This window comes from Vipera ursinii (genome assembly GCF_947247035.1).
Source record: "Vipera ursinii genome assembly, chromosome: 2".
Classification (NCBI taxonomy): domain Eukaryota; kingdom Metazoa; phylum Chordata; class Lepidosauria; order Squamata; family Viperidae; genus Vipera; species Vipera ursinii.
This window is the reverse complement of record NC_139513.1, coordinates 8108937-8129222: the sequence shown is the minus strand read 5'-3', so window position 1 is coordinate 8129222 and position 20286 is coordinate 8108937. Positions and strand designations below refer to the sequence as shown.

General features: G+C 41.7%; 1 protein-coding gene across 1 annotated transcript; it reads left to right on the top strand.

Annotated features, from left to right (window-relative positions):
* Nucleotides 1–8367: 8367 nt before the first annotated feature.
* LOC310633295 (vomeronasal type-2 receptor 26-like) lies at nt 8368–20264 on the top strand (the record flags this gene model as incomplete). The annotated part of the gene is made up of 7 exons (XM_083350994.1): nt 8368–8535; nt 10481–10711; nt 11096–11222; nt 11909–12815; nt 18252–18543; nt 18918–19065; nt 20218–20264. 7 exons carry the CDS (start codon nt 8368–8370, stop codon nt 20262–20264), a joined length of 1920 nt encoding a protein of 639 aa, XP_083207120.1.
* Nucleotides 20265–20286: the final 22 nt, after the last annotated feature.

Here is a 20286-nt window from a genome sequence, read left to right as displayed (position 1 = left end):
CTCGGAAGTCAAACCTCGCAAAGAAAAGAGACCACCGGATCTGGCATTGGTTCAAATTCCGAGCGGTCTGCAGGCTTTCCAAATTCTTATGGTCCGTCCGGACCTTGATTTGATGCTGTGCTCCCTCCAGATGATGCCTTCAGGCCTCGAACGCCACTTTGATGGCCAGCAGCTCCTCCTCCCAGATTGTATAATTGCGCTCCGAAGGGTTCAGTTTTCGTGAATGGTACCGGCAAGGGAAGAGGGTACCGCTGGGCGTCGTTGCCTGGAGTAACACCGCCCCAATGGCAATGTCGGAGGTGTCCGCCTCCACGACAAACGGCCGTTGCGGGTCAGGATGCTTCAAGATGGGCTCCTTCATAAAGGCTTCCTTCAAAGTCTGGAAAGCCCGTTGTTCTGGAGCGTTCCACTGGAACCGAGTCTTCTTCTGCAGGAGCCGGGTGAGGGGGGCTGTCAAGGCAGCAAACCCAGGGATGAAAGTTTGGTAATAGTTGGTGAACCCAAAAAGTCACTGAACATCTTTCACGTGACGCGGGGGTTGCCAACTCTGCAAAGACTCAACCTTACGTGACTCCATGGCGATGCCCTCAGGAGAAATGCGGTGACCCAGGAAATCGATGGTCACCCAGTAGAACTGGCACTTCTCCAACTTGGCAAACAGCCGATGTTCTCGGAGTCGCTGCAGGACCTGATGGAGATGCTGATGGTGCAGCTCACGCAACGGGGAGTAGATCAGGATGTCGTCCAAGTAGATCACGACAAACTGATCCAACAAATCCCGGAAAATGTCGTTCATGAAATGCTGAAACACAGCAGGGGCATTGGTCAGGCCAAACGGCATCACCATGTACTCAAAATGTCCATAGAGTGTACCAAATGCCGTCTTCCACTCATCACCCGGCCGAACCCTGACAAGGTTGTAAGCTCCACGCAGGTCCAGTTTCGTGAAGATCTTAGCCTCCCGGAGTCGGTCCAAGAGTTCGGGGATGAGGGGCAGCGGGTAACGATTGCGCACCATGATGGCGTTGAGTTTCCTATAATTGCAGCAAAGCCGCAATTCGCCGGACTTCTTTTTGACGAAGAGCACAGGTGCAGACACTGGCAAGGACGAGGGCCGGATGAAACTGTGAGCCAAATTCTTCTCCAGAAAGTCCCGCAATGCAGCCAACTCGGGTTCCGACATGGAGTACAAATGCCCCACTGGGAGAAGCGCATCAGGGACTAAATCAATGGGGCAGTCATAGGGCCTGTGCGGGGGTAATTGATCCACCTCTGTCTCGCTGAACACATCAGCAAAGTTGGACAGTTTGGGAGGCAAGGAAACTCCTGGGGAACCCTCCACCTGGCCGGCACAGATATGGTGGGAGTGGTCCACGCACTGCAAGCCTGGGAAGGTGACCAAGTTCTGTAACCAATAGATCTGTGGGTCATGTGCCCGGAGCTACGCCAGTCCAAAGACCACGGGGAAATGCAGATCTGAGGTGATATAGAACTGGATGGCCTCCACATGGGAACTGATGGCCATAGATAATGGTTGCATGGCAGCCTTAATTGGCCCAGACAGGAGCACTCGACCATCAATAGTCTCCACTAACATGGGTGGATCCACCGGGCACTGGGGAACAGCCCATTTGGCCACAAATGCTGAGTCCATAAAATTTGTAGTGGCCCCAGAGTCAATTAAGGCATGGACTGGAATCCCCTCTGGCTTGCCAGGAAGGATCAGACGTGCCTCCAATATCAGATGCCGTGGAGGTCCACAGGCAGCATTGGAAATATGTCGCTCAGTGTTGTTGTGGGACGCCCGATCTATCACACCGTCTAGATCGGGCTCGGGGCGTTTCCTGACAGAAAAGTAGGGGACTTTCTCAGGGCAGACTCGGTCACTGATGCCCGCTGTCGCTTCTTTGGGCAAAAAGCAGCCAAATGCCCAGGGTCCCCGCAGTAAAAACACAACCCCCCCGATCGTCGTCTGTTCATTTCAGTCACTGATAGACGAGACCTGGCGGGACCCAGCTCCATTGGCTCCTCCCTTTGAACTGGGGGCTCATGCACAACAGGGGCTGCAGGGGTCTGTGGGGTGGCACGGCGACTCCTTTGCTGCTGCAACCAAGCATCGATCCGCAGGCAGAGATGGATCAGCCCATTCAGGTCTGAGGGAATATCCACATGGGCCAGCTCATCCAACATCTCCTCCAACAATCCATCCTGGAAGGCATCCACAAGCGCAGCCTCATTCCAGGCGGAATCCTGGCTAAGCAGCCGAAAATCGCTGATATAGCCCTGTAGGGGGCGTTGACCCTGCCTCAGAGCTTTCAGGCGTCGAGTAGCAGTCTGCGTCTTAATAGGGTCCTCATACATCAGACGCATATGATCACAAAACCCCACAAAGTTGTCCAACAATGGACTAGGTTGAGCCAGCAGAGGCATGCCCCAACAAGCTGCATCACACGAAAGAAGGCTTAACACAAACCCCACCTTATCCCGGTCAGTGGGGAAATCAGCTGCTCTCATGCTGATAAAGAGCTGGCATTGTCCCAGGAAAGCAGGAAACAGTTCTAGATTGCCAGTAAATTTATCCGGCATCGCAACTTGGCATTTTCTCCTGGGTGGGGGTGATGGTAGGGGTGCAGCATGGACCTGAGCTTGCAGTTGAGCCACCTGAGCTGCCAGCAAAGTGAGTTGCTGGGCAAGCTGGGCATTCTCAGCACATAGCTGCTCCATAATAATAGTAAGGGGTGGGAGGCTGAAGGCAAACTGTTCTGTACCAGCCTGCTACCGGCCCTGCAGAAAAGGCAGGGACAACCCCTTTACAAACGGCAAGAGGCTGGAACTAAGCCTGCCAAATTTATTAACATAAAACAGAGCAAAACAAGACACGAACCATGAAACAGGAGCTATTCAAACGGTTGCCTTCAGCAAACCAACCCTCCCACGCATTCCCCTTTTATACAGATCAGGGCGTGGCTTCTCTTTGCCTCCTTCTGAGGTGCCCCATTGCCTTCCTCTGTTTACTCCTGATTGACTGCCTCCTGCGTAGGACATCCTTGAACAGGGCCAGCTGTGGGTCATCTTCATCCACACTGTCAGGCTCACACAGCTGGGTCTCCGTCGTGACCAGGTGGGAGGGGCCTGGCTGAGGGCTCTCATCAGCAAGCTCTCCAAACCTCTCAGCAAGCTCTCCAACCCCCTCAGCAAGCTCTTCAACACCCCCCTCCTCCTCTGAGTCGTCCGACCCAACTGCCGAACCCACAGGCTGACCCTGAATCACAACAGAACCAGTGGAACAACCTGCCTCCAGAAGTGGTGAATGCTCCAACACTGGAAGTTTTTAAGAAGAGACTGGATAACCATTTGTCTGAAATGGTATGGGGTTTCCTGCCTGAGCAGGGGGTTGGACTAGAAGACCTCCAAGGTCTCTTCCAACATCATCTTCATCATCATCATCATCATCATCATCATCATCATCATCATCATCATCATCATTATTACCTCTGCTTTGTGAACTACACTGGTTGTCTTTGGCTTCTGGTTGTAATTTAAGTTTCACCTATGAAAACCTCTCTGGCATAGGGCCTGGTCATCTGAAGGAAGGCCTGTATTTTTATCCTGTTCCACATGGTTTGATTGACTTGGCATGCTCTGGGATCCAACAATTAAGCAATGCCTGCTGGTGGGACAGGGCTGGAAGTTAGGCTAGATTACTTAGAGATCCCCTCCAACTCATTCCAACTCTTTTGTCTCAGTCATTAAAACGTTTTAAAGTCTGAAGCCATAGGGAAAACTTCCTAAGCACCATAAAGATGTGTAGAGTTTAGAGTGATGCTTCTCCTCCTTCACATTATCAAAATCATAGTTGTTTGCTCATTCCCTTATGGCAGACTTCAAGGAACAGCCCCCAAAGCGAGTCATGGATGTAAACATCAGCCTTAAAAAAAGAGCTCCATACTAGATGAGAAATACTATATGCCTAAAGAACCATGATGTGTGTGGGAGAGCAAGCACGTTCTGTGCCAATGAATTGTCCCCCTCCCCTTTGGACATGATTTGACTTAGGAATATGGGGAAACTCTACAACCCTTGAAAACAGGGTGTTGGTTTTTGCTTCTGACATGGTTTGAAAAAAGGGAAATATCTGCAAGGCTGGGGATGGATTCAGGCAGACAAATGGTCCTTCTGCTTCTCCTTCTCATGATGCTTCCTCACACAGCCAATGGAAGGGTCACTTGGAATTGCCCTCTGAATTTGAATAGGAATGAGGTCGATCCATTGAATTATAACAAGCCGGGTGACCTTCTTCTGGCTGGGGTCATTGGTGTAACAAATGCAGTTTTCCGTCCTTGCGATTTCAGCAGGACCCCCTCTATAAAGGTTGCTGGGTAGGTCATCTACAAAGAAACTGTTTTTCTGCTGGTCTTTGCTAATTTCCAGGCTTCCAGAAAAGTCCAAGTTTTACTGCATTGTTTCATTGTCATCCTTCATCCATTGCTCCCTTAAAATCAGAGAATCGTAGAATAAAAGCATTGGAAGCCACAAGTTTTGTGTACATTTTCAGGTCACTCTTGGGGGATAAGAGTTTGGGGTGCACCAATGCAAAAGGAATCAACCCTAAACAGCCTCCAGCATTTTGAGGTCTCTTTTTTAAAAGCAATGGAGTCCTTGCTACCTTTACTCAAGTGAAGAACAGACACCCATTTTCTTTTATCTTATGTGAACAGAGAAATCTTAACTGAGATAGCAGAGCAGGTCTCTCTCTCTACCCCCATTGCATACATTAAATGTTAAGTATTGTCAAAGTGGGCCCTAAATTCTGCAGAAGAGATTTGAAAGCGAGAAGGTGATGGAGACTTGGGATAGCTGCAGGACTACGAGTAAGGAGGTGGGCATTTCAAGGGAGAAGGAGATGCAACCACTGGGACAGCTTTGGAAACACAGGAGCTATTTCACAGCTCAGAAGATGGTGAACTCCCTTCCTAGCAGCAGCTCATCAAAGTCTAGATTAGCACCTGTTTTTTCACCTTACGCTGTAAATATGACATTGAACCATTAGATGTCATCCATCACCCTTTCTGGAAAAGAAGTGACTGAGAAGTCATCTGTGATTTTCTGTGCCAAACTTACCCAGAAAAAAGTAAGCACAACGCCTGCCACAGTTTAGTGATAAATATGGCTGTAGTCAACAGACTGGATTTGGGTTGAAACCAGAAATCCAGGTAACAGGCAAAAAAATGCAAGGGACAGTGGTGGGATTCAGGCAGTTCACACTAGTTCGGCAGAATCAGTAGCTAATTTCTTTGTTGCCCAGGCCCAGAATGGATTTCTGAAAGTGGCATCCACACAGAGAATCGCCGGTTATTCACATATTTGAAGCCGACCACTGGCAAGGGGAGATGGGGTGAAGACAGGAGATTTGTCTAGGTGAAATCCAGGTTAGGAACAGCAAGCTCATACAGCAATGCTGAGGCTTGAGAAGTTGTTCTCAATGTTTTGGCCATGAGAGAAGGCCAAAAATGAACCGGCTGGGACTCCACCTTAATGCACGTTTGAAGTATGTTTCACACTAGAGTCAGCTCTTTTGCTGGGCTGCCTTTTGGCAACTCTGCACAGAGCTCAGTCCTCAGCTGTTAAGTCTTAAAAGCCTGTCTCTGCTTGGGATTCGTGGGTGAACTTCAGGATCCAAGAAGCAGGCAAGGAGTCCTGTGGACCTGCTGGATCCCCCTTACCCAAATAAAATCATTGTCTTCCACACTCTTGGCATCACATCCTCCAGGACTATCATCACTTGGATGCCCCTCGCTCGACTTCCCCTCTCCATCAGAGAACATAACTAGTTTCTTGGTGTCTCTAAAGGATAATTCAAAGATATTCTAGGGTTGAATGTCCCAACAGTTGCACTGCACTTTTTCTGATTTGAAAGAACTTTATTACAATGGTTCCCTCCCCCACACTTTATAATACATTTTGTTTGCTACGTAAAATGTATTTTATTTCATTGTTGTTTCTATTATTCTTTGTAACTTCATAGTTTTTACTCAGAATATGCTTTCACACAGATTTTGGGGCAAATGATTATTGTGATGATGTTAAACCCTGGGGCTGATTATTTACATGCAGACATATAGACATGAAGTTTGACATGTTGGCTGGTGACATATGCAAGCAGTGATGGGATTCAAATATGTGAACAACTGGTTCTCTGTATAGATGCTGCTTCCGGAAGTCCATTCTAGGCCTGGGCAACAAAAAATTAGCTTCCGGTTCTGCCGAAGTGGTGCAAAATGGCTGAATCCCACCACTGTGTGCAAGATGTAGACAGACAAAAAAAAAAACTATGTAATTAAAGAGATATTATTATATTATTATTACACATGATATCACATTCATTCATTCATATGTTACAAATAAAATACAAAAATTAATCTTAAAACAACAAAAACAATAGAAGTATCCAGATTCAATATATATAGGAGCAAGATACTTGACCAGTTAGCAACACAGCCAAGAAGTGGGGCCCTCAACACATTCAGGCCCCCCCACCCAGTCACGGGAACATACCCAGGTCTTTAAGGCCTTATGAAAGGCTAGCAGGGTTGGGGGCATTATGATCTCTGAAGAGAGGATGTTCCATAGAGCAGGGGCCACTGCAGAAAAAAAACTCACTAAGCATTAATTATGGTGTAAAATGTATATATTTGCAGGAAAGCACCCCTGTTTCGCTGGAAAATTGTCTCCTTCCTGTTTACCTTCTGGAAGATCAACCAGGATCTCCAGGTCTTACCCAATATCTCCCTGGGCTACAACCTCCATGACAACCATTTCAACCCAATAATGACTTCGGATGCCTTGCTAGATTTGCTATCTGCTGGGGAGGCAAATATTCCAAACTACAGATGTGGAAGTCATAACGGACCCTTGGTAGTTTTGGATGGGTCCAGTGCTGATATCTCCATCCAGATACCAAATATGCTGGGCATTTATAAAATTCCACAGGTTTGTATGTGTCTCTAAGTGTGTGGGTGAATCCTCCATGAAACTTAAAGTCAGCTTTTGCTCATGGAAATATTAAGCTTATTGCAAATGGGTTGGCTCTGGATTCACACAGAGAACAAAGGATTAAAACAGCCAGATCTAAAACATTCAACCTTTGAACAGACTAATTACACAAATTGCCTCCTGAAAATAATCTACCAAAAAATATTGAGATGCCTTCCATTATTGTATGAGAAACTGTCAACATTGTGACAAATTGAACTGAAGCCATTTTCATTTTGTCTTCGTTGCCACAGTTTTAGTTTAGAGATTTTAGATGAAGGAGCGGGAGGAGGGATGTTAAGTTTCTCAGCTAGTCATAGCAATACTTCTGTGTGAGAATCAAGGTCAGTCCTGATAAGAGTTTTGGCGGGCTGAAAAGCTGGGAGGAGAGCCCACATTTTTAAATAATTGGTGAATGTGATTTATGACAGCAATTTGGGGTGGGAATTGCAACTTGTTACTTTTTAGCCCGAGAGAGGGGATTTTAGTCTTGGGTTCACCTATGTAAGTGCTGATACATTGTTTCCTGATAAAATGTTCTTTAAGGAAGAAATCTTTGCCTTGAAGTTCTTTTAAATTGTTTCATCTATTGGAACCATGTCAGAAACACATTTTTACCATAGATTTCAGCTGCTATTATTTTGAATTGGATTTGTCTTAGCATATAACCCACACTTCTTTTTTTTCCAGATCAGTTATACTTTTCTTTCACAGGCTCAGAGTGATAAATCTCTCTTTCCTTTTTTTTACCGAGTGGTCCCCAAGGAAGGAGGTCAGTACCCCACAATTATCAAACTTCTCCAGCATTTCAGGTGGACGATGGTCAATCTAGTTGCTCCAGACTCTGATGGTGGAGAAAGGTTCATAAGAAGTTTGACTCCTCTGCTTATCAGGAATGGCATTTGTGTTGTTTTATCCCAAAGCATTCCTGTGGCTGTCAATGAAGTGCGTATTGATCCTTTTCAGTTCTGCAAATGGACACAAGTCAATGTCTTTGTTTATTTTGCAGCGATCGATACCTTCATAATGGGAATAATGATTATGCAGAAGATATTTGAATTCTGTACAAAAGCCACAATTGGAAAGGTCTGGCTCACTTCAGCTATGTGGGATATTAGTTTTGATTTACAGTATAATTCACAGACTATTCCATTCATCTATGGGTATATTTCCTTCTTGATACAGAATGGCAAAAATGCCAAACATAATGATTTTAGATCTATTTATTATTCTACCGTAGACTTTGTCAACAAAGTGTTTCATTGTTCGTATTCCAAGCATGGCTTGTCTGTGAAAGGCTGGACAAGATGCCAAGAAAATAAGGATGTAGAAGAAATGCCCCAAGAGGAAATTGAAGAAATCCTGTCTCTCGACAGCTACATCATTCATCGCTCCATCTGGAGTGTGGCCAGAGCCTTAAATGATGCGCATTCATCCAGATCCAAAAGGAAAGTGAAGGATAATAAAGATCAGTTGACTACTCGGGAGTTGAAACCGTGGCAGGTATTCCCTTTGCATAATTTTATGGTTCCATTCTTTTCTCTTTTTTTAAAAGTAGAAGTTCATTATTTTATTCAGAGATTCAGCTTTTCTGACTCTATTCCTGGACTAACTGAATGCATTTTCTCCTTTCTGGCTATCTCTCTGGCTACTATTAATTTTCCTCTATTTTTATTTTTTAGTTCTTCATTAAAAAACAATAATATAGAGAGTTAGCTTCTTCTGTTCTCCTCTCTTTTTTGCATTATTGGGGTCTTTTGTGATTTTCTTGTAATATACTATTTTTAATGTTACACTTTTTAACACCATCACACCATTCAATCTGAGCTCCTTTTCCCATTAATTTAGCTTTATTGAATTTTGCTTTTTAATTTGATTGATTAACCTGAAATCTTTTAGGTTTAGAATGATTTCAATGAAGTGATTCTGAGGTCTTTCACTTTATTGCTGCAGACTTCTCCTTTATGTATAAAATGTTTCTTTTCCTTATATGCATCTCTTGAAGATGCCATGGAGTTTATTGGTATTTGCTGTTTGAGCTCCCAAGGTAAGTGTTTACTATGTTCTCTGTTAGTGCCTAGAATAATGAACTGCAAAGTACAAAGTCATTTTCCCCCATGACTCCAATTTTTCAACTTTCCTATGGATTGTCAAGTTTCTGACGTATGGGCTTTTCAAGTGACTCTGAGGCATTGTTTACCTTAAAAGTCCTTTATTTAGCCTAATACACCGGCAAATGCTTGCTCAAAGGAAGCTGGAATCTGAAATCTCCGCCCCCCCCCCCCTTGCACAATATATTAAACACAATTTTCCACCTTTCTAATTTTGTCATTAATCATATTCTCCAATTAATTTAAAGAATCAGTTTCCCTTCCATTAGACAACCTGCCAAGTTCTTATAGTCTTTAATTTCATATGGCCTTGAGGTCACTCCTCCTCCCTCCTCCCAGCCTTAACCCTATCTCTTAAAGCAATACACAAGTTTAACATATGAAATAGCTGCTTCTTCATCTCTTGTCAAGCAAGAACATTTGATGTTAGCAGCTTTGACATGGATTTTTTAAACAATCAGTTTAAACATTATACCTCTTTACTGGTTCCTTCCTCCACCTTCTGAAGGAGAAACCAAGTGTTAAAGAAGCAAGTGAGGCATTTCCTGGAAGGGTTGATGGTCCAACAAGTGCTGACCTCCATCTCTTCTCAGGACTGTTCTAGTCAATTTAGGAATTCAGATAACAATTTTAAGTAACCTGAATAAAGGCATTGATTGGGTTAATTGCACCCATACAGAAATCCCTGCTAATAACAAACACTATTGTAAGTACCTGCAGTCAGTCAGTATCACCTCCCAAAGAATAAAATATTTAGGGGAATATTAAAAAGGAAGGATAGAATATTTTCCCTGAAGGAGTAATGGGAGAGGCAGAAGCCCCAGTTTCCCTGCCACAAGCAGAAACTGAGGAGGCCAGCTTTTAGAAATGCAGATTTGGTAATCCATTCAGGAAGACTGGGGACAGGAAGGCTGGACCTGAGGGGATTAGAAAAACAAAGGCTCCAAGGGCAAGACATGATTTTTAGGACATAATAGGATTAACCTACTATCATTAGAATAGCAAAAAACATAATGCTCACTTAAAGTGAACCACTTCCTGGAGCATCTCAAACAGAACCCTATAAAGATCCACCCACTCTCAACTCCATTTGATCAGCCATCCTAGAACTGCATGCTGTTGCAGGTTCTGCTCATCAATAAACTGGAACCTTCCTTCTAAGCAGCCTCCATTTTTATTTCCAGCATCTTATTCTCCATTTATTTATTCCCGGCTTGAAACTGGTCTGATGATTTTTCTTTCAACATGCTGATCTGGAAGTTTGGAATTATTAAGAATTTTACTATCAGAATTCATGTCCTATTTTCTCTGTTCTTCCCTCATCTTTGTTATTTTAGCTTCATTATTTCCTACAAAACCTTTTCAAGATTTACAATAACTCATTGGATACACTATATCTGGACCAGAGTGGAGAGCTGGCTGCTGATCTTGATATCATGAATTCAGTCCAGTTTCCCAATAAATCAGTTGTTCGGTCAAAATTTGGGAGCCTAGCAAGACAAGGATCTGGGGAAGTCATATTTTCTGTTGACCAGGATGCAATGGTGTCCCCCAAATGGCTCAACCAGGTGAAGCATGTCTTTTCCCCCCAGTTCTTTAAAACTCCACAGGAAGGTCAAAACTGGTCTCCTGAATTATGACTCTAATAATATTATATTTCAAGACTGATTCTGCTTCTTTGCCTCCAGTGAATTGGGGAGGTGTCGGCCCAAGCCATTTACAAGTGTTCTTGCTCTTGATTTACAAATGTTTCAGAGTCCTTTGATTTGAGAACCACATTTCCATTGTATAATTCCTGCCAGGGGACCTGCAGATGGTACTATAACCTTTCTCTGTCCAGCAAAAACTGGGTCAACTTAAACAGAGCCCCCAGGTGGCCGTCAGAAGTAACAAGGATACACCCAACACATTTCCTCCACATTTTCCTTGATGTTCCTTCTATTTTCCCTTAGTCTCTCCCTGAATCCAAGTGTGTGGAGAATTGCCATCCAGGATTCATCAAGGTGCCTCGGGAAGGAGAACTCCTTTGCTGCTATGACTGTGTTCCTTGTGCAGAAGGGACCATCTCCACTCAGGAAGGCAAGTGGCTCTGAAGGAGAGGTCTCCCCAGTGGGAGTGGTCACTGTAGGCTCTCATAGTGTTCTGTGGGAGAGTTTGATTTCTCAATTGGGTGTCTTTTATTTTTGGCCTCTTTGCCTTAAAATCCAGAACTAGTTTCATAAAGTGAATTGTGAGAAATCATCTGGGAGAAAGACAGTTCTTCAGTCATTCTCTCTTTTTCCTCTGTAGTATTGCTGAAGAAAAATGAGGACTTTTATATGAAAAAAGGATATAACTTTGCACATTCGATGCTAATACTATTTCAAGAAAAAGGATATTTTAAAGTAGATAAGATTCTCAGGAAAAGGTAGCTCTGAATCAAATTGATTGCTCAGAAAATATAAAAAACAAAATCTATGGAATTAACCAATTTTACATGAAACAGGTAACAGCGTTCCATGTGCCTTTGGCATCTAGTCATGCTGGCCACATGACCACGGAGACGTCCTCGGACAAGCGCTGGCTCTTCGGCTTTGAAACGGAGATGAGCACCGCCCCCTAGAGTCGGAAACGACTAGCACGCATGTGCGGGGGAACCTTTACCTTTACCTTTACCTTTACATGAAACATTTAGGGAAGAGATGATAATGGTGGATGAGGTAGACAGAAGAAAAGGTCAACATTCCAGGAAGTGGATAAATTTATCTCATCTCTCTTATTTGCAGATGCAAAAGTGTGTATCAAATGTCCAGAGGATCAGCATCCAAATGGGAAACAAGATCAGTGCATCCCCAAGATCATAACCTGTTTATTGTACAGAGGACTTTTGGGGATTATCCTGACTTCCTTTGCCTTCTTCTTGTCTTTAGCCACAGTACTTGTCTTAACAATCTTTATAAAACACTTAGAAACTCCACTAGTCAAGGCCAACAACCAAAACCTCTCATATATCCTTCTCATCTCCTTGTTGTTCTCCTTCCTGACCTCCTTCCTCTTCATTGGCCAGCCAACGAAAGCCACTTGTCTTCTTCGTCAAACCGTTTTCAGCATTGTTTTCTCAACTGCTGTCTCCTCAGTCTTGGCCAAGACAATCACAGTAGTGTTGGCCTTCCTGGCCACAAACCCCAGCAGCACCATGAAGAGGTGGCTGGGGAAGACTCTGGCCAACTCCCTTGTTCTTTCTTGTTCTGGGATTCAAACTCTCATTTGCTCCATCTGGTTAGGAATTTCTCCCCCCTTCCTTGACTCTGACATGCATTCCCTGCCTGGAGAAATCATCCTGCAATGTAATGAAGGGTCTGTTACCATGTTTTATGTAGCCTTGGGCTACATGGGTTTCCTGGCTGGCATCTGCTTCATTGTGGCTTTCTTTGCCAGGAATCTCCCTGGGACATTCAACGAAGCCAAGCTGATCACTTTCAGCATGCTGGTTTTCTGCAGTGTCTGGGTCTCTTTTGTACCTACCTATTTGAGCACCAAGGGGAAATACATGGTGGCTGTGCAGGTCTTCTCCATCTTGGCATCCAGTGCAGGGCTGTTGGGCTGCATCTTCATCCCCAAGTGTTATATTATTATCCTGAGGCCAGACCTGAATACAAAGGAGCAGCTTACAACTAGAAGAAATGTAGAAATGTGAGACTAAAGAATTTCAACAGAAGGAGCAGCTTATATTAAAAGTAAAATAAGAATCTTGGAGATACCATTTCTTTGTATTTTAAGATGATAATTTAGGATTCTTCATGACAAAACAATTTTATTTTGTATTTTGCATTTAAAAAACTCAACCTGCATCTTTTCCCCTACTACTCTGTTAGATTTTTGGTATGATGATAAAAATGAAATAGAGGCTGATGGACTGCATTTCCTATGTGAAGGACTCTTGGCAATAGATGGGCTGCACCTCATGAAAAAAGGGAAAATGTACTCAGAAGAAGACTCATTAGAAGGGCTTTAAACTAAAATTGAGAGAGGAGGGTGACCAATCATCAGAATCTCTAGAACACAAAACCAATCATAAGTCCCAAGAATACAAATCAAACAAACAGGTAGGGATTGATGGAAAAATAATCAAACAACAATCAGGAGATCCCAAAAACATACCCATGGAGAGACATAAAAATCTTAAATGTTTATATACTAATGGTCAAAGCTTAGGGAAGAAAATGGGTCAACTAGAAGTAATAGTACACAAGGGTGTGAACACGAGTTGGCATTACAGAAACCTGGTGGGACAAAACCCATGACTGCAATGGACTGATGGATGTATACAAATTTTTCAAAAGAAACAGAACTACAAAAAGAGGAGGGGGAGTTGCAGTATATGTAAGAGAATATTGCATATCTAAAGAAATGTACATGATCAAAGAATGTATATGGGTCAACATAAAAGAATGTATATGGGTCAACATAAAAGGAAAAGAAAGTGATGTTGCCATAGGGGAATAAGTTCTCCTTATTCTCCACTTTCCTTCTGCATCTTCCCTTCCTACATTCACTGACTTTTTTTAATGCCATGAAGTTCTCAGCCAATTCAACTGACCTGAATTTGGGTTGTGTTTTTGCACCCAAAACCTCAGTTTAATAGAGAGTATCTGTAGAAACTGTTCGAAAATTACCTCCTCTACCACTTTTTCTTTGCTTATTTCCTCTGGCCTCAACCATTTCCTGCCTAGATTTTCCAACCTTGCCAACATTCACAAATCCCTTTGTGTTTGTCATAAGTGTGGCTTCTAAACCTCTGCCTATAGGGAGAGACATCATATTTACATAGGATTAATCTCTTTCAAATAAGAGTAACCTACTACTTCTTTTGCTGGAAGAACTACTATAAGCTCCCAAGGCCTTTCCTATTATATATGGGGCAACCCATTCACTCTCAGGCCATTTACAAGAGGTAGCAACTCTTTTGAACATGGTAAAATAAGCTTCTGAGTCTTCCATTGCTGAGTGGGAAATTCCAGGCCGAGGAAACTGACCCAAAAATGGCAGAAAACTGCTGATGGAATTGTCTTTATGATCCTCTCATTGTTGTCCTTTCACACCCTCCATTGATCAGAACCATTTTGACAGCATATAGGTCAAGCTCAGCCTGAGCTCCCTTCAGATGTTTTTTTTTTTAAATTGGATTGTTGTACACTACTCAGAATCACTTTTTGTGACATGTCTGGCTATATAAATTTGATTAATCAATCACTAAGGACATATCAACAACAAGCGACTTTGCTGCTCTCTGAGCTTGGTTGTTTTACTGAAGACATTTGATTACCCAAACTAGATAAGATCATCAGTGCTAAGTGATGTTACTAGCACTGATGATGTTACCTTTTCAGGTGCTGAAACATCTGCAAGAAAATGAACAACCTCAGAGAGTATCAAAGAGCCTTCATTTCAACCCTAAGCTACAAATATTTCCTTTACTGACATCAACAAGAGCAATAGACCTTGCCTAATCTTGAGGTATTTGGGTCCATCAGGATCTGCAGGGAGGCTCTCCCATAAGGCAGGCGATGGCAGAGAGAAGGGCTGGTTCCTGGGTCCAACTACAGTTTCATAGAGCGAGTGCAAAGAATCTCTTTGTGCTAGCCTGGCTCTGGGGCATATTGGATGCCAAAAATTAATGACTTATCTCACTCCATTTCCTGACTGATTATTCACACGCATTGAAGCAAGGACTGTAGAGTATCAAACAAATTAGACAAGTTTTATACATAGATTATAGATAGGTTTACTTGCCTAGATCTGTTCAACAGGTTTTATAGGTTTTATATCTAAAAATGTGATGCTATCCTAATTTTGCCTATTCATATTTTGCTGCATTTTCCCTCGCTTTTTTATTGAAAAGTTTTACAGTACATTTTTAAATAAAAAAGAACTCCCTCCTTCCTCCTCCCCTCCCCCAACCCTCCCCTCCCCTCCCCTCCCCACTCCCCGACTTCCCAGAGCTGAATACAGGGTATAAACTTAAAAACCTAAGCTAAAATATGCTAACAACAAAAATAAAACATTAAGTTCTATCGCACTTTAACTCTCCGTAAACATAACTATATTACTAACAAATAACAAATAACTAATAATACAACCTATACCACTACTTATTCAAATGCTAAATGAAACTTTTTAGTCCCATATTTATTCTGCATATATTCAATCCATCTTCTCCATTCCGCAATATATCTCTGTTGAGATTGTTCTTTCAAATATGCTGAAATCTTTGACATTTCCGCCAAGTTAGAAACTTTCAAAATCCACTCTTCTATAGTAGGCAGTTCCTTCTTCTTCCAATATTGCGCTACTAAAAGTCTTGCTGCCATAATTAAATTCAACATCAATTTAGTATCTATAACAGTAAAATCTGTAATAATACCCAACAAAAACAACTGCAGAGAAAACCTTATCTTTTTCTTAAATATCTTTTGCATGTTCCAACAAATTTTAATCCAAAAAGCTTTGACTTTTTTACAAGTCCACCATATGTGAAAATACGTTGCATCCTCACAACCACACCTCCAACATTTGGGCTGGCAGTTCAGATACATACTTGCTAGTTTTTTAGGGTCTAAGTGCCACCTATAAAACATTTTATAAAAATTATCTCTTAAATTTTTGGCCTGTGTAAATTTTACGTTTCTAACCCAAATCTTTTCCCAAGTATCCATTGTTATAACCTCCTTAAAGTTCTGGGCCCATTTTATCATACAATCTTTGACAAGTTCCATTTCTGAGTCAATTTCTATCAATGCATTATATATCCTTCTTATATGTGCTTGACCTTGATCTCTAATTTGTTTTACCAAATTTCCATCAATTATCGAAATACCAATTTTCTGATCTTCTTTTCATATTGCTTGTAACTGCCCATACTGAAACCAAGTTTGCACAATCTTTTCTTCTTTTAAAATATTATATGGCTTTAATTGCCATACATTCCTTTCTATCTTTAAAATTTCTTTATATGTAATCTCATCATTTTCCCTCTCATAGACTGTTCCCTGACCACAATCATCTTTTGGTTTCTTCTATTATTTAGTTGCATCTTTACAAATAAATAATGGGATTTCTCCCATGAGGAAAAAAAAACTACTTTTTTTCCAAAAATTAAAATGTCCTGGTAGTAGTTAGGACAATTTTTGATGATTGTTATGAATAAAAATGATTTTCAGGTACTTTGTTCTGTTTTGGAGCATTGTAAGAGAGAAGAATGTCATATGAACAAAAACAGCCATCCATCTGTTAACAAAGGAAAACCAGAATCAATTTTATCCACACTGAGGATTGACATTTCAGACTCATGCTAAAATTCTCTCTTGAGAATGGAATATATCAAGAGATTTTTTTTAAGGGATGTTTGGGAAAAAGTTCTCCAATCTCACTGTTCGTTGCATTTTCAGAGTTTGACCCCATTTGTGACTCCTCCCATTGGGCACCTCCTTGTTAACTCACTCAGAGTTTAGAGAGATGATGTCTCTTCCTTGTGGCCATTATCCAAATCATAGTGATTTATTTATTCTCTTGGTGCTAAATCTGAAAAGACATTTTTGACTGCTTTCAGATATCACACAAACACAGCCGTAACACGCTTCCACTTTGATATCATATCAAAGACTAATCTGGCTAATCTGTTTGCACTGGAAAATCTTGGGTGCATAAGTGGCCCTGGAGAAAGAGAGAACCTTGAAGGCTTTTAAAATAGTTAGGGGCTGCAAATGTGAAGGCTTGGCTGGACTCTGTCTGAATTAGGAAACCTTCTGAGCTTCTGTCTTGGAAGAGGGCTTTGGAATCTTCCACCTCTTCATGTCACTGTGTTTTCAAAGCAAGGCTGGAGACTCCATCAGGAACTAAAGTCATGTTGCTGCTTCTGCTGCTTCTGCTGCCCCAGGAAGTTCTGGCAAGTCTCAGAGCCAAATGCATCCTGACTCTGAAGAGGGACGAGCAGCACCCACAGAACTATTACAAGCCAGGAGAGTTTCTCATTGGTGGCATTCTCTCTGCAACAAGGAAGAGGTTTCTGCTGATAAGCTTCAACAAATCTCCTTTGACTCATTTTTTTTCAGTATGTCAAAGTTTCTGCACACAATTAGAGCCTCTCCATTCCACCCTGAATTCTAAAATTTCAACTGCCTCTCTTGCAATGAGAGATCTCTTTGATCTGCTTGTTTTTTTTCTCTTTCTGTCTTATTTCATCCTTTATTCATCCTTTTCAGCTAATGAATCTGATCTGAAATTCTCAAATAAATAGTCAGTAGAGATCTTCTGTTTTTATTGACTTTGAAGTAACATCTGCTTTTCTTGATATCCTCATAGCAGAGGTGGACTGTGGATGGATGAGAGCAGTGCTTTTTTTGTAAAAGAAAAAGGTGCCGGAACTCACACATGTTATACAACCCGCCTTGCCTACCCTACAAGGTTCCATCCAAAAAAGTTGCTGGAACTCCGTTATGAGCGTTCAATGAGAAAAAAAGCCCTGGATGAGAGGATGGTTCTTCTCTTCTATGAGGTCATCAGTATCGGTAGAAAAATGCAGAAATATTGCCTTTTTCTCTGAAGTAAAAATAAACGTGATAATTTTATTCTGTACCACCAACTAAATGAATGGACGTCAATTCAGAATTGACTTTTCTTAAATGTCTGAATCTCTTTTGAGTGAATGCCAATATCCTAATCATACAATGAGTTAAATGTCAGCTAAGTCTCTATTGTGGACATGTGGTTCATATAAACATACGAATTATGTAGAAATGATGAACATGTAATAACATAAATGTATAAAGTTTTAAGCATTTGAAACATAAGATGAACCGGTTAAATTTGAATGACTAAATGCACTATTAAATTTGGGTATCAAATATAGATAGGGAGCATTTGGGTAATTGCTATTTGGTTTACACTCTGTGATAGGTTAAGAGAATAAAATAAAAACTGAAAGAATCCCAAAGTTCCATTCAGATAGGTGAGATATATTTGAGAAATTTGAAAATGTCTCCAAACACCTCAGTCTTAGGTGGATTAAAAAACAACAATTGTTGCAAGAACAGCTAAATTGATTAAGTCCTGATACGTTCATACTTTCAGGACAAATCCATCGGAGTACTGGAAAATGCTGTCCTTCCTTTTTGCAATCCAAGCAATCAACAAAAATCTCAGCACTTTGTTCAATGTCACCCTGGGATACAACATCTATGAGAATTATTTCAGCACACGGATGACTTCAGAGGCTTTGGTGGACCTGCTTTCGGAGGGGGAGGCCAATGTTCCCAACTACAGCTGTGGAAGGCAGAGAAACACAGTGGCTGTTCTCGAAGGGGCTGATACTGACACCTCTACCCTGATTTCAACCATGTTAGGAACTGACAAAATCCCACAGGTGGGTCTTTATTGTGAAGACCATTTCTAGAGTTGCAACTTACAGCCAGACATCCTCTTTTGTAAATAAAAAGCAAAGCTCTGTTATGGAAATTGCATGAAGTAAGGGTGAAGGTTCTATCAAATGGAAGAAAAGGATCTGAGCAGACAATCCCCTCCCGGGCAGACTCACAATGCAGACAGTGCATCTCTGCTGGCTGTTTGCAGCAGCCAAATTCTTCTCTGAAGTGAGAACATAAACAATGTAAGAGCAAAATGACCAGAGATTCCCTATAAAAGGTTCTTCATTGCAAGGAGTGGAACAATTCCTCCATTTGGGCTAGATTTTGTTTTTGTGGTCTCCAAAAAAATAAAAGGTTTTTTTCCCCTTTCCAGATCAACCACAGTTTTGAGTCCCACGTTCTGAGGGGTGAAACTCCTTTCTTCTACCCAATGCTCCCTGCTGAAGGAGCCCTGTACCCAGGGATGGTGAAGCTGGTCCTCCATTTCAGGTGGACCTTGGTGGGTCTCTTTGCTACAGACAGTGAGAATGGAGAAAGATTCATGAGAACGTTGACTTCCATGCTGATCAGCAATGGCATTTGCCCAGTTTTATCACAAACCTTTTCTCCAGGTTCTTGGAAAGCGAATGTAGACTGGCACTTATACCGCAGTTGGAGAAAGGTGAAAGTCTTTATTTATGGTGCAGAGACGACTTCATTTGTTCTAGGCATTAGACTTTTGAATCAGATATTTGAAAGGCTTATTGAACCTCCTAGAGAAAAAGTCCTGATCACGACAGTCCGGTGGGACTTCTATATTTATTTGACAAAGGGAAACTTTTCTGTTCAAAACATCCATAGTGTATTTTCTTTTCCTAATCAAATTGGGAACTATGGTCGGCATTTGAAGTTTTATTCTTTTATGAAGCACTTTGTAGAGATCTCCTTCCTGTGTTCCGACTCCAAGGATGCCTTTTCAGTGAAAGTCTGGAGACGGTGCAGGCAAAGAGAAGAACTGGAAGCTCTCAAGAAAGAGGAGATGGATCCAATCCTGAGTTGGGACAACTATTTCATTTACAATACAATCTGGGCAGTGGCAAGGGCCTTAAATGCAGCTTATTTATCCAGACCCAGGGGGAGATTTAAAGGTGGTAAAAACCTGAAAACTGCAGTGCTGAAGGCATGGCAGGTACTTATCTTCCATTACATAGCTCTCTATAACAGTTTGGAATCAGTGTTACAATTGTGAGCACCAGAGTACGTAACTATTCTGACAAATGTTTTACTGTTTTCTGAATATAAATATTAAATTAAATTCCAATTATCCATTGTTCTCCTTTCTGCATTCACGCTGTTCATTTCTTTTCCAATTTCTTCTTAAAAGCTTCTTGGTAAAAATATTTTTCCACCACCACTTTCTTCTTTGATTTCTTTTTTTACAAGCAGAACCATTACCATACAGTCCACAAAAATGTGTTGTGTATATTACACTCTTCCTATCTTCCCATTGACCTATACACCAGTTTTTTTACATTTTTGTTTCTGTGTGTACAACTGATTTCAATTTTACATTGCTGGCAAAATTTCTTCAGTATTGTTGTACGGACAACATCAATTTCCTTTATGGTTTAACTTTGGACCACATTAATTCAAGCTGGATGTATCCTTTGCTATACTTCCCTTTGGTTTTCCAGACTCTGCAGTGACAATTATGAATGAAAAAGATAAAGGATATCCTTGACCATCCTTTTTTCCAGGCCATT